The sequence below is a fragment of the Silurus meridionalis genome, chromosome 5 (genome assembly GCF_014805685.1).
Source record: "Silurus meridionalis isolate SWU-2019-XX chromosome 5, ASM1480568v1, whole genome shotgun sequence".
Classification (NCBI taxonomy): Eukaryota; Metazoa; Chordata; class Actinopteri; order Siluriformes; family Siluridae; genus Silurus; species Silurus meridionalis.
Window position 1 is genome coordinate 26,751,760 of NC_060888.1, and position 15,303 is coordinate 26,767,062.

Sequence of the window (15,303 nt, forward strand, 5' to 3'; positions counted from 1 at the left end):
ACACTCAACTAATCTTTTCTTTCCCTTCCTCAGAAACCACAGTTTCTGCTCAAATCTCTTCATGACTCTCTGCTCTCGCCTTCAGCCACTGCTTGTAACCTTGGGGTACCTACAGACAATCAACCATCCTTCTCCTCACATGTTAATGTGGCTCATTCCTGTCGATTTCTTCTCTACAACATCCGAAGCATTCGACCATTTCTGTCCACACAGGTGCTTGTTTAGTGTCTTGTCATTTCGAGACTGCAACTCTCTGCTGGCAGGTCTTCCTCTGAAAGCTATTCGTCCACTGCAAATGATCCAACACGCATCTGCACGACTTGTGTTCAATCTTTCCAAGTTCTCCCACACCACCCCACTGCTGCGCTCCCTTCATTGGCTTCCAGTAACTGCACATATTAGATTCAAAACATTGATGCTTGCCTACAAGGCTAAAAATGGACCAGCATAAGGGTCAAAACCCATTCTACGGCTAGATAGGTGGTTCCCTGTGATGCAAAAAGCACACTCTTTTTGGCGTTCAGCCTTAACCCCAGCTCCTTCATGTGGGCAAGAACGAAATCTCGATGCGGGACCTCCAGCTCCTTCGACTGAGCAAATATCAACCAATCGTCGATATAATTTAGAATGCAGATGCAAGACTAAATGTAAAGAACCGGTATTGGTAAGCTTTGATAGCCCTGCACCACAGCCATGGTGTGCAGATAGCCTGCGACTTGACCTGCTAAGGCATAAGCCTTGCCCACCAGGGCAGAGGTAGTGCAAAGGGGCATCAACTCGGGGCATAGTCTCATAACCACACTCTTTCAGTACAACTATATTAGAATATAGCAACACTGAAGAGGTGTGCCAATTATGGCGTAGCCTAAGACCTGGACACCTTGATGTGCAGGTCTGGGAAAACGGGCAGACCCCGGCGTGATAATAATAATAGTAATACAGCTACTACTGCTACCTCTTATTCTTATTATTATTATTATTACTATTATTATTATTTTTATTATAAGTAGAAGTAGTAACATTAGCATTGTTATTAATAATAATAACAACAATCATAATAATAATAATAATAATAATTACTTTACTTTTTTTTATTTGCTTTTACATAGGTCAAGAGTTTTCAGACTGGAAGCTCAAATAAATGTGAGGTTTTGGCTCTATAAGTTGTTGTATTAGTATTTATTTTTCTTACTATAAAATGTGCTAAAGTGTTTGTAAGACTTTATATATTGAATGCATTTAATTATGAAACATTACAGGAAACATCTGTACAAACATCCGAGCAAATGAGGTGTGTCATAAAAACATAAAAATCACAGTACATTGTTAATTGTGTTCAGTACACGACGATTACTCTGATTTATATGTTCTTTTAAGGAGGATGAAGGTTTTATAAGCGTGTTCCCAGAGGGGCCAGAGATTTCATGGTGGGGAGGAAGGGAAGGTTCTGGAGGAAATCAAATTTATGAAGAAAGTTGGTGCAGAAAGGCAGATCGTAAAACGACTGATTGCTGAGGAGCACTGAAGTCCCGCTTTCAACACTTTTCCTCCAGCGCTTTATCCCTCGTTCCTCATCCGTTCCTGTAAATGTGAAGAGAAAGAGTGAGAGTTAGCTGAACAAATCCATGTAATCTATATGGACAAAAGTATTGGGAAATCTGAAATTTTTAGTCACATGTGGTTCTTCCCAAACTGAAAGCACAAAGTTGGAGGCACACAATTGTATTTGACAGCTTTTGATGAAGTAACACAACATTTTCCCTTCACCTGAACTAGGAAACCCACTTAAGCACCCAAACCTGTTCCAGTATGACAATCCCCAAAGTGTAAAAGCTCCATGAACATCTTCTTTACATGGAAGATCTCCTGCTATAGAGCTCCAGCCCTATCGAACACCTTTGGATTGAATGTGAAATGTGACTGCACCCCAGACCTCCTCATCTTCGCACCTTCTCACCTACATCAGTACAGCAGAGGATGGTAGTTGCTTAGTGGTTAAAGCATTTAACTTAGGATCTGAAGGTCATGAGTTCAAATCCCTGCCACACCAAGCTGCCACTCCTGAACAAGAACCTTAACCTGAAAGCTACTCAGTTGTATGAATGAGATCAATAAGCCCTGACTTGTGGCTCAATGAGCACAAATCTCAGTAGTCACACTCTAAAATCTAGTTCTACATCTTCCCAGAAGAATGGAGGTTATAAGTACAGCAAATGGTGATTAAATGTTGAAAGGGATGTTTAAAAAGCAGCAGATAGAAATCTTATGGTCAGGTGTGTACATACTTTTAGCCAAGCGTATTTTACGGCAGTTTTGCTCTGATTGGTTAAAAGGTTCAGATGCTCCACAGAGACACAAAACCTCATTTATGGAAGAAGTCTCCAGTGTCGGAACGTTGTGGCAGGTAAAACTGTATCCTTTCCCATGAGTTCTGGTCCGAGGAGTTGACTATAAATGGTGAAGGAACAGGGGTTTGTAGATGCTATGATGTAGGTGAGGACACATTTTCTCTGGACAGTCTACAACATTCAAATGTAGTTACAAATGGATAAAAATTATGATGACGTTTCGACAGACTTTTACTGCTTTATTATACAATGGTTTATTCCTGTGTGTGTGTGTGTGTGTGTCTGTGTGTGACTTTGCTTGTTAGTGTATGCAAAGTAAAAGTCCACTTCCTCTTTTTAGAAAATGGTTACTTCAGTAAAATGAATAAAAGCATCCATGAAAACGAGGGAAAAAGGCTGTGTGTGTGTGTGTGTGTGTGTGTGTGTGTGTGTGTGTGTGTGTGTGTGTGTGTGTGTGTGTGTGTGTGTGTGTGTGTGTGTGTGTGTGTGTGTGTGTGTGTGTGGTGGCTCAGTGGTTAAAATGTTGGACTTCTAAACAGAAGGTCATGAGTTCAAATCCCAGCATCACCAAGCTGCCACTGCTGGGCCCTTGAGAAAGGCCCTTAACCTAAACTTTTGTATAAATGAGATAACTGTAAGTTGCTTTATAAGGGCATCTGCCAAATGCTATAAATGTAAATACTATACTTTCTTTCGGCTTCTCCCATTAGGGGTCGCCACAGCGGATCCTCCGCACGTTTGATTTGGCACATGTTTTACGCTGGATGCCCTTCCTAACGCAACCCTCCCCAATTTATCCGGGCTTGGGAAAAAGTGGCTGGCGGTGAGAGCGCTGCATCTTAACCACTAGACCACCATGCTATACCAAAATGCTATAAATGTAAATGTAGCAAATATATAAAACGGCTGTAATTCGCTGTTCAGTATAAACTGCACTCTTGCTCATGAAAGATTGAAAGCTCTGGACTGAGGGAGGTGACTCACCTGGAATAGTGTTATCCAAGATGAATCCCAAGAAGCCACCAATAAACATGGGGGTGGTGAAGAGAACCGTGAATAACTGATCCAGTTCTGAAATCCCTGTAAACACACAAACACATTTAATATGCTTACAGTATGTAATACTTAAATCCTGCATGATGAACAAAATGCCTGTAGATCTGCAGCAGTTTCTTGATTACTCCTCATCTGACCAGACCCACACCAGGCCCAGTTGGTCAGGAGTTCAATGTGTTGGATTAACAATCCAAAAGCGATTGGACGCTTGGACCTAATATGCTTAAGTGGTCTGTATTAAGGGCATGTTTTTTCCAGTAAAACTCTCCTTCCCCCATGTTTGCTAAACACTCAGGAGATAACTGTAGACTTGCGATTGTGACGAAGACACGTCAGTGTCACACGTTCAGCGAGGGGTCATGTCTCGTCCCAGCGAAGCAAAGAGATTACGCTCCAAGGAGGATTTACAGATCAACAAGGTCTGACCTTAAGAGCCCAGACAATGCTGCTCAGTGCTGCAGATAATCCCAGAGACCCATCGTTTAATCCTCATTATCACTATTATAATTACCACCTCACTGTACATCGTCACATTGCTCCTCATAAGCAAATCATCACTACTTAATCCTCAAATGTGCTTTAAAAACCAAAATGATGTCCAATAGATATTTGTTTTTAATGCTCTCCAAGTTACTCCAGTGGAGGGTCGTCCATTTCACACCTGGACCTTCAGTGGTGTCCTGCCTGAATCAATCCACCTCTTAACACCATCATTATGACTCTATTATCATCTGCCCGCTTCGCCCCAGCCTGCCTCTGGATGGTGTTCTCATCGTTTGAAGGCCACTCTGCGCAGCTGGGGATGGTTTCTTATCAATGGTCTGGGGATCCATGATATCACAGAGCAACACATGAGCATTAAGGATGGATTGAGGATGGATTGTACTTAAGGCTCAATACTACAGGTTATATTTGATCACATGTTTAACTGTAATAAAAACAAAGAAAATGGGTTCCCTCTTGAGTCTGGTTTCATCTGGTTTCAGCCAGGTTTCATCCTCATCCTCAGTTTTTCCTTCACCACACCCACCACCGGCTCACTCATTAGGGACAAACTTACAACTATGAAAAACAATATTATTCATTCTTTATTACCGCATTATCTGTGTAAAGCTGCTTTGAGACAATGTCCATTGTTAAAAGCGCAATATAAATAAAATAATTTGAATAAAAAAATCAAGGGAATTAAACCACAGATGTAGAAAGCATCAGTATTATAGAGAAGTGCAGTAGAACAGAGCGCTGCATCACACACAGGATCTCATACCGAGAGAATGAAGTCATCACTAAAGCAAGAAACCCAATGAACACAATTCAACACGTCTCCTTTCACTGGAGCCACAACTGTACCTCCACATACATCATCTCCAGCAGAAGCATCGCTATTCACCTCATCACGTTATTATGGGGTTTCCCTGTGTTTTTGTTTGCATTTTTTCTCTGCATTACAGTTTTTAAATGGGGATTTACAATACAGGCAAATTGTATGTTTTTGCAAAAATTCCACTGGAAAGAAAATGCTGTATAAAGTATGAATGGTTTTGAACTGTTTTGGTCGACGTATCATCACGATGTCCAGCTTTTCTTGAAAACTCTTGTCTTGTAAGTGCATCTGCAACCAAATCACTCTCTTCTCCTCTTTCAGCCTACAGCTATTAAATCAACACGTATATATTTGCTACACATGCAGGTTGTGAGCTCTGCCTAGTGCACTCTCTGACCATCCGATCAAAAGACGTGAAAATGCAGACGTGATTGGACGACTTTTAAAGTGCCTCGGTGTCAGTAAGTTGAAATCTGATTGGTTGAAGCAACGAGCAACATGGATTGTAAGCTACAGGACACCTACAGGGATCGTTGTGAGGGATCGACGCCGGCAACACAACTGAAATCTGATTGGATAGAAACTCAAACCGAAACTTATACTTGGATGAGACAGAGAGAAACGCTATGAAATGAAAAGAATAAACTATTGGGAATTATTTGATACATATTTACATCTAGTATTTTTTACTAGATCTTAGTGCTGCATTCGACACTATAGACCATGATCTCCTCCTAGATCGCTTACAAAATTACATCGGCATTCAGGGACAGGCATTAAGCTGGTTTAAATCCTACCTGTCCGATCGTTACCATTTCGTAGATTTGAATGGAGAGCTATCCAGGCTAATGCAAGTAAATTATGGCGTGCAAGGTTCAGTTCTAGGACCCTGCTCTTCACAATATACATGCTTCCGTTAGGAAATATTATTAGAAGGCATGGAATTAGCTTCCATTGTTATGCTGATGATACTCAGCTATATATTTCATCTAAACCAGGCGATACAGCTCAATTAACCCGGATGACTGAGTGTGTTAAGGAACTAAGAGATTGGATGACCCATAACTTTCTACTTATAAATTCTGATAAGACTGAGATTTTGCTCATCGGCCCAAAACTGGTATACAGACGCTCCAGCATCTCAACCTGCATTTAGACGGATGTTCTGTAACCACTAGTTCAACGGTAAAAGACCTGGGTGTTATTTTAGACAGCGACTTGTCTTTCAAAAATCACATCAATCAGGTTACAAAACAGCCTTCTTTCACCTTAGAAATATTTCTAAGCTAAGAAATATGTTGTCTATATCCGATGCAGAGAAGCTCGTCCATGCGTTTATGACCTCCAGAATAGACTACTGTAATGCGTTACTAGGTGGATGTCCTGCTTCATTAATAAACAAGCTTCAGTTAGTCCAGAATGCAGCAGCCAGAGTTCTTACAAGGTCAAAAAAATATGATCACATAACCCCGATCTTATCGTCCCTACATTGGCTTCCTGTTAAGTTTCGAATAGACTACAAACTATTACTTCTCACTTATAAAGCACTAAATGGTTTGGCTCCCGTGTATCTATCCAGTCTTTTAACACGCTACAATCCGCCACGCTCCCTGAGATCTCAAAACTCTGGGCTTCTAGTAGTTCCTAGAATAGCAAAGTCCACTAAAGGTGGTAGAGCATTTTCACATTTAGCTCCTAAACTCTGGAATAGTCTTCCTGACGGTGTTCGGGGCTCAGACACACTCACCCAATTTAAGTGTAGATTAAAACGTATCTTTTAGCAAAGCCTACACATAACACACATCACATCATAACCTTGTGCTCCAGAACATCTGATCACATGCACATTATCAACTTGTGCTGTTAATATCATGAACAGCAGCTACGCTAATTCCTCTCCACTGCTTCTCTTTCTCTCCCCATCCCGAGGCATCCTGAGGTTGCTCCAGCTCCAGTCACCTCCCACCTCGTGATGATTACGGACCTTTAAAGAAGTAGATGCCGAACTCACAAACATCCTGAACCATCTAGAGACGTACCAGTGCCATTTGGATCCCGCTACATGTGTGGAGTTTTGACATTGGACCTCCTGGAGTGTTTAAAGGCTCTGGCATGGAGAAGCTGATGCTGGATCTGTGGTGATCACAAATGCTGAGCTTATAAAACTCGGAGCTACTAACCATATAGACTGTTTAAGACTGCAGAAAGAACATTACTTATAATCTTATACTCCAGTAATCATGTTAGTTCTCACTCTCCAGTGTTCTGTATTGTTGAAAGATTTATGATCAAACTCTTGATGTCACCCAGATGAGGATGGGTTCCCTTTGAGTCTGGTTCCTCTCAAGGTTTCTTCCTCATAACATCTAAGGGAGTTTTTCCTTGCCACAGTCGCCACGGCTTGCTCATCAGGGACAAATGCACACCATTCACCATCACTGTTGATTTGTGTAAAGCTGCTTTGAGACAATGTCTGTTGTGAAAAGCGCTATACAAATAAACTTGACTTGACTTGACTTGACTATTTATGGACTAAAATATATTAAAACCAAAGTCAATGATTCTGACTCGTACCTGTGTTGAGGGTGTCGGGGTTTGATTGAAACCACGTTGGCAGAACAAGTCCAGTGAAAACAGAAAACCCAAAGATCAGCAAATTCCTGGAGGAGTTTAAGTCAACATACTGCAGGGAAGCAAAACACTTTCATTAGAAATGTTGTGAGGCAGACAGACATCATACAGAGATGATGAGTGAAGGAACATTTATTGTGTTTCTCGACTATTGAGTGATTTTTTTAAATAATGGAAATCACAAACACCATTTTCCAAAAATCCCTCTTTCATTTTTCTGTCTATATTACAGTCATATATACATTCTTTAATACAAGTTTATAACCTGGTTATCTCTGTGAAGCTGCTTTCAGACAAGATTTATTATAAAAAACGCTCTACAAATCTATTGTAAGTAAATATATATATATATATATACACACACACACACATACACCCACACACACACATATGCCTTTACAATCTCACACTCAGTTTCATTCTTACACAATCTCATCACTCTCACACTTACTCTCAAACTTACACTTACTCTCACACTCACTCTCACACTCACTCTCACTCACACTTACTCTCACACTCACTCTCACTCACTCACACTCACACTCACTCACTCTCACACTCTCACACTCACTCACTCACACTCACTCTCACCTCATGCTCACACTCACCTCACTCTCACTCACTCTCACTCACTCTCACTCACTCTCACACTCACCTCACTCTCACACTCACTCTCACACTCATGCTCACACTCACTCTCAAACTTACACTTACTCTCACTCACACTCACTCACACTCACCTCACACTCACACTTACTCTCACACTCACTCTCACACTCACTCACACTCACTCACACTCACACTTACTCTCACACTCACTCTCACACTCATGCTCACACTCACTCTCACACTCTCACACTCACTCTCACACTCACTCTTACTCTCACACTCATGCTCACACTCACTCTCACACTCACTCTCACACTCACTCTTACTCTCACACTCACACTCATGCTCACTTTCACACACACTCACTCTCACACTCACTCTCACAGTCACTCTCACTCTCACTCACTCTCACACTCTCACACTCACTCTCACACTCCTCTCACACTCACACTCACCTCACACTCACCTCACACTCATGCTCACACTCACTCTCACACTTACACTCACACTCACCTCATAGTCACTCTCACCTCACGCTCACACTCACTCTCACACTCACTCTCACACTTACTCTCACACTCACTCACGTTCACTCTCATACTCATGCTCACGCTCACACTCACTCTCACACTTACACTCACACTCACACTCATAGTCACTCTCACACTCACGCTCACACTCACTCACTCTCACTCACTCACACTTACTCTCACACTCACACTCACACTCACACTCACTCTCACTCTCACTCACACTCACCTCACACTTACTCTCACACTCACACTCTCACACTCACACTCACCTCATAGTCACTCTCACCTCACACTCACACTCACTCTCACACTCATGCTCACTCACTCTCACACTTACTCTCACGCTCACGCTCACTCTCACACTTATTCTCAATTTCACTACACTCACGCTCACACTCACTCTTACACTTACTCTCACACTCACTCTCACGTTCACTCTTATACTCATGCTCACACTCACTCTCACACTCACTTTCATACTCACACTCACACTAACACACACTCACACTCACTCTTACGCTCACACTCACTTTCACACTCATGCTCATGCTCACACTCACTCTCACACTCTCAGTCACTCTTACACTCACACACTTATTCTTGGCTCTGAGCCAGACCACAGATCAAACGCATTTTGTCTTTTACTGCGTGTTGCCTTGTGTAGCCTGCAGCACTGATCACCAGGCGTATTTCCTGTTTCGACATGCAGCTTCATGCAGCTCACACAGGGACCTCTTATGTGTGTGTGTGTGTGTGTGTGTGTGTGTGTGCATACTGCCCATGTGGTCAGTGCTGAGACAGAGAACACTGTGACTTTCATGTCATGAAAAATAAGAAGAAACAAAAGGAAGGATTTTCAGCAAGAAGGAAAGCTTCTGATGCCTCCAGATGTGAAACTGGGATTTCTCTCTTAATGTTCCTGCTTTACAGAGCACCTTGTTCACTTTCTTCTTTTGTTTAGTTCTTCTTCTCTCACACTGAAAAATGTTTGGCATGCCAATAAAGTGCAGAAAAACACCACACAGACACTTCTCCACAGACTCGTTTAGGTTCCGAAATATCCTTTTAGGGTTAAAGGGTCACATTTTTGGCAGTAGTCCAGTCAGGGACAAAGTGAAGTGGTGTGGAGCAGTGGGGGTAGTGTGGAGCAGTATGGAGCAGTGTGGAGCAGTGTGAGCAGTGTGAAGCAGTGTGAAGCAGTGGGAGCAATGTGGAGCAGTATGTGGCAGTGTTGAGCAGTGTGAGGCAGTGGGGAGTAGTGAGGAGCAGTGTGGTGCAGTGTGGGGAGTGTGGAACACTGTGAAGTAGTGTAGGGCAGTGGGGAGCAGTGTGAGCAGTGAGAAGCAGTGTAGAGCAGTATGGGGCAGTGTGGTGCAGTGTGGAATACTGTGGAGCAGTGTAGGGCAGTGGGGAGCAGTGTGGAGCGGTGAGAAGCAGTGTAGAGCAGTATGGGGCAGTGTGGTGCAGTGTGGAACACTGTGGAGCAGTGTAGGGTAGTGGGGAGCAATGAGGAGCAGAGTGGAGCAGCGAGAACTAGTGTGGGGAGTGTGGAGCAGTTTAGGGCAGTGTGGGGCAGTGTAGAGCACTGTGGAGCACTGTGGAGCAGTGAGAAAGTAGTGTGGGGAGTGTGGAACAGTGTAGGGCAATGTGGAGCAGTGAGGAGTAGTGTGGAGCAGTGTGGTGCAGGGTGGGACAGTGTGGAGCAGTAAGGAGTAGTGAGGAGCAGTGTGGGGCAGTATGGGAGTGTGGAACCCTGTGGAGCAGTGAGAAGCAGTGTGGTGCAGTGTGAGCAGTGAGGAGCAGTGTGGAGCAGTGTGGTGCAGTGTGGGGAGTGTGGAACACTGTGGAGCAGTGAGGAGTAGTGTGGTGCAGTGTGGAGCAGTGAGGAGTAGTGTGGTGCAGTGTGGAGCAGAGTGGAGAGTGTGGGGGGTGTGGCATTTAAGTTTGTTTAAGTTGTTATTAGTTAGATTTTTTGTTTATTTGTTCATTTATTTATTCATATGGTTAGTTGTTATCCACTTAAAAAAAATAAATTAATTAATAATTTTTTTTATTCATTTTTCTCACATGAATCATTCTTCTCACATGTGCAGTTTAAACATGAATCATTGACTTTATATAATGACTCATTTCCAGGTGACTCATTTTTCTTCCACATGTGATTTTTCAGGTGATTAATTCAGTTTTAGTTTCATGGTAAGTGCTGATTTTGTTTGATGAGTGTTTTGGAATCGTTTTATGGTTTCAGAGAAAGTGCTACGATCGTTTTCGTTCGTTCCGTGTAGGGTTTACCGTCGACTGCTGTCGATATGATGATAAATAACACTGTGAGGTAAACAGCGCTGATAAATAAACACATTGTGGGAAAAGGAAACGTTCTGTGCGGTCTTCAGTGTGAATCAATCATGTGTTGTCATGCCATCGTTCTTTTGATCTTTGCATGACTGACATTAACAACCATAGGCATAAAAATGTTGCTTAATAATTACTATTTGTCTGAAACCTGTTCTGCCGAGCGAATCTCAGCTTGAACCTTTTTAACTCACGAGCTTCTCAAACGTCAGGGAAGAATCCAGAATATATTAAATAAGCTTTCAGAGTGAAAAGAACCTATATATATATGAGTTGATAACACCTGCAGGTTGGAGATTCCCACAGCAGCGACCATCCCAAACATCACCAGGAACATTCCTCCGATCACTGGCTCCGGGATGGTGATGAACACAGCACTGAACTTCCCAAAGAGTCCCAGAATGAGCATGAGGAGGCCAGCCGTCTGCAGAACAAGCCTGCTTCCAACCTGGGGACGTTAATCACAACAGCTCAGATCAGACACACTCTGATTAATGCTGCACAAACTTTACTGAGTGCAGCAAAAAAACATGCAAAGAAAATCCTGCACCTCTTGGGTTACTTATTATTGTTTAATTGCAATAATAATAATAATAATAATAATAATAATAATAATAATAATAATAATAATAATATTTTTTTATTATTATAACTATTATTATTATTATTATTATTATTATTATTATTATTATTATTATTGTTATTATTATTATTATTATTATTATTATTATTATTATAACTATTATTATTATTATTATTATTAATATTATTAATATTTTTATTATTATATCTATTATTATTATTATTATTATAATTATTATTATTATTATTATTATTATTATTATTACATTCTAAACTATTCCAGTTATATGTGTTTTTCCCCCAGATATAAGCAAAAGTTTGTGGACACAAAATGCTTTTTTTCTAATTATGCTAGCAAACTATGTTGCTAGTTGAAGCTTTCTAGGTATCCAGACAACACTTCCATTAGAGACTCCTTCCATAAATCATTAAATAAAACCACCTTTTAATCAACAAAGACTATGTAATTTGAGAAATGAATGTCAATAAACAGGAATCATTTACACAAACTATGTAGTTGAGTTAAAGTAGAGATTCAAAATGTGACTCAGTAAAAGTAAAAGTGTCCCTTCAAACTTTCACTTGAGTAAAAGTACAAAAGCTTTTGCCTTCAAATGTACTTAAGTATCCAAAGTACTGATTTATTATAACTATAATGTTCCTATTATCAAATTTATCCCAAGACTCTTTACTTAATCACCTTTATGTGAAAAGACTCGAATGTGACTCTCAGCACACTGATCTATTAATAGAATGATATTAATGACTCAAACACTGATGAGTCTGTCCAAAACCTTCTTTTCAACGACTTCAAAAAAATTATGTAAATGAGGTCACGGTTGTTGTGTGAGTTCGAGTCTGGAGTTTCTTCCATCATTTAATCCTTTTAAAAATGTTCTGCTTGATGTTGAACTGATGCTGAACTGTATGTTGGTGATCAGTAGATACACCGAGCGCCAAACATAACGAGTGTAAAATGGAGCGTGCGCTCGACCGTGATTGGTGGATTGCTGCGAGTTTGACCAGTTACGTTTTTATCCAAATAAATAAAAAGGAATGACTGATTTCAAAAAATGTAGTTGAGTAAAAAGTATTGATATTTTGATATTGAAATGTAGTGAAGTTACAGTAAAAATCTCCCCAAATGGATACACTGTGTATACTCTGAAACACACACACACACACACACACACACACACACACACACACACACACACACACACACACTGAAACAGATTATTCGATTCGAATTGCCTGTAAATGGATGCTTCCACAATGTAGACTGTAATAATAGAATAAGCCTTTAATCATTGATCCACAGGCTTCGACCTTAAAAGTGCTGAACGTGTGACAGGATGACTTTTAATCTCCTTACTGAGCTCGTGACTCATGTTCTACCTGTGACAATTAGTCATGTGAACTTGAGTAATGCTTAATCTGTTGACACCGACATGCCCGAGGTTTCCTTTCTTACAGGGGTCGTAGTTTCACTCGCCGTCTCCCCTCCTTTCAAAACTAACTCTTTTCCTCGCAATCTCCATGCTGTGCTTCTTCCTGCATCATGCAACGTGTGTTTATCGCCTTCACGTGATCACGTGATATTACAATCCGACAAGCGAGAATATTCAGCATATTTAATCAGCATTCATGGAAGGAAGGAGTCTAAAACTGTCAGAAGTAAAGATTGTTTGGTTGCCTAGTTACTATATTTGTAAAATACGAACAAAAGTATTGGGACACCTGACTTTTCCAGCCATTAGTGGATCTTCTCCAAACTCTTACCACAAACTTGGAAGCACATTATTGTATAAGACATGTGCAAGCATGTAATTTCCCCAGGAGAACTTGGAAGCCAAAACCTGTTTTAAGATGACAATGCACCTGTGCACAAAACCAGCACCATCAAAATATTCATTGGAAAGCAAAAAAGGAAACAATGAAGGTTCTTTATACTTGTCCAATGTACTGATGAGTACCATAAAGTCTGTATAAGACTGTAGAAAGAACATTACTTATAATCTTATACTCCAGTGCTTATGTTAGTTCTCACTCTCCAGTGTTCTGTAGTGTTGAAAGATTTATGATCAAACTCTTGATATCACCCAAATGAGGATGGGTTCCCCTTTTGAGTCTGGTTCCTCTCAAGGTTTCTTCCTCATAACATCTAAGGGAGTTTTTCCTTCACCACAGTCACCATGGCTGCTCATCAGGGATAAACACACACCATTCACCTTAACTGTTGATTTCTGTAAAGCAGCTTTGAGACAATGTCTGTTGTGAAAAGCGCAATAGAAATAAACTTGACTTGACATGATACTGTACATACCCCTGAACTTCAAACCCTGACCTTCCCATCAGCAACCCAGAGCCTTAACCACTGAGTTCCCACCTTCACATGAAGATATGTTTTACATTTGTGTGGAAGATCACCACGTTGGCTGCACCCCAGGTCTCCCCACCTCACCCACATCAGAACCTGACTTTACTAACAGCCTTGTAGGTGAATGAGCACAAATCTCCACCAAATCTGGTGGAACATCATTCCAGAAGAATGGAGCTATATGGATAGAATTATAATGGCAGATAGAGACTAAATGTGGAATGGGATGTTCATAAAGAAGCACATCCCAATTTTATGCAAAGACGTTTCCAAACGTTTGTTCACAGAGTGTATATTATAACAAGAATTAACTTTAAATGTGCACATAAATGGATAAAAAATATGTGCCATTCATAAGACATACAGAGTAAAACACTGTTCTGCTGTTATAGGAAAATGTAATGGTGGCATCAGTAACTCCATCACTGTGTGTCATGTGAAGTAAATTGCGTTATTTCCTTATGTACATTTTATTATGTAGCTGACAGAAAGAAAAAAAAAACCTTAAGAATGTACCACAGACAGAAAGCAGACGTGGCTGACGTGGGAAAATCCTAGCCGTGGCTGGAAAAGCCTGGATTGAAGGATAGCATGCAGACCCTAATTACAGCACTGAGTAAATCCAAGCAGGGGGTGTTGCGTTTCACATCAGACAAATCACCCCAAGGTGAGGGCAGTGAGGCAAACCTCAGCACCCGTTAGCAGGGTATAAGGTGTTAGGCAGGAGGTAACACGGTATGCACTGTGAAAAGCACAAGCAACTGGAGAAGATGAAGAATCAGTGAAACCGAACTGAGCAGACAGAGTAATTACAGACAAGACGACAGAGGTGACAGACGCAGAAACCCAGAGTGAAAGAGGAACTCGAGAAAAACTAGTGTTAAGGTAATTGGAAAACCCTTATCCAGAAATGTACAGCTGGCCTTGCTTAGAACTCTGTATTGGCAGCTTGATGGTGCTGACCTTCTGAGCAGAAGTCCATCTTCTTATCCACTAAGCTACCACTTCCCCAGTCTGAGCTGATCTGAGCTTACTTTTAACTAAACTGGAAAAATGTCTTTGACAGTTTCCAGTAATCTTATTTCAGGAAATCCTAGTCCTCCTAGGAATTATGAAGTTGTGATTCTCAAGCTTCCAATCCATTTCGAATCCATTTCCTAACACCATAAAGAATCAAATAAACATTATAGAGTTATATAGAAATAACATGTTCCTGAATGATAAGATCTTTATTGAGGACCAAAGAATACTTGAAGCATTCCTGTTATTACCAGTGGTGTAAAGTATTTGAGGAAATGTACTCAGTTACTGTACTTAAGTGATTTTTTAACATCTTTTTAGTTACATCAAAGATGTAAGTAACCTTTACTCTCTACTCAACTACATTTCTGATTCAGTTGATTTTGTAGATTCTTCTAGACTTCCTCAGTAGACTTTTTACTCCACTGTATTTAAATAAACTATTAAATTTTGCACCTCTGTTGAAGA

The 15,303-nt window shown here is 40.8% G+C and overlaps 1 protein-coding gene across 1 annotated transcript in view; it reads right to left on the bottom strand.

The window, feature by feature from the left end:
* Positions 1–1,221: 1,221 nt before the first annotated feature.
* The window catches only part of si:dkey-106n21.1 (solute carrier family 23 member 2), a 70,564-nt gene continuing 56,482 nt past the window's right edge, over positions 1,222–15,303 (bottom strand). The window contains 4 exon segments of the mRNA XM_046849907.1: positions 1,222–1,581; positions 3,333–3,428; positions 7,303–7,411; positions 11,137–11,301. Of these exon segments, the coding sequence (XP_046705863.1) occupies positions 1,391–1,581; positions 3,333–3,428; positions 7,303–7,411; positions 11,137–11,301 (561 nt within the window). The 3' untranslated portion in view covers positions 1,222–1,390.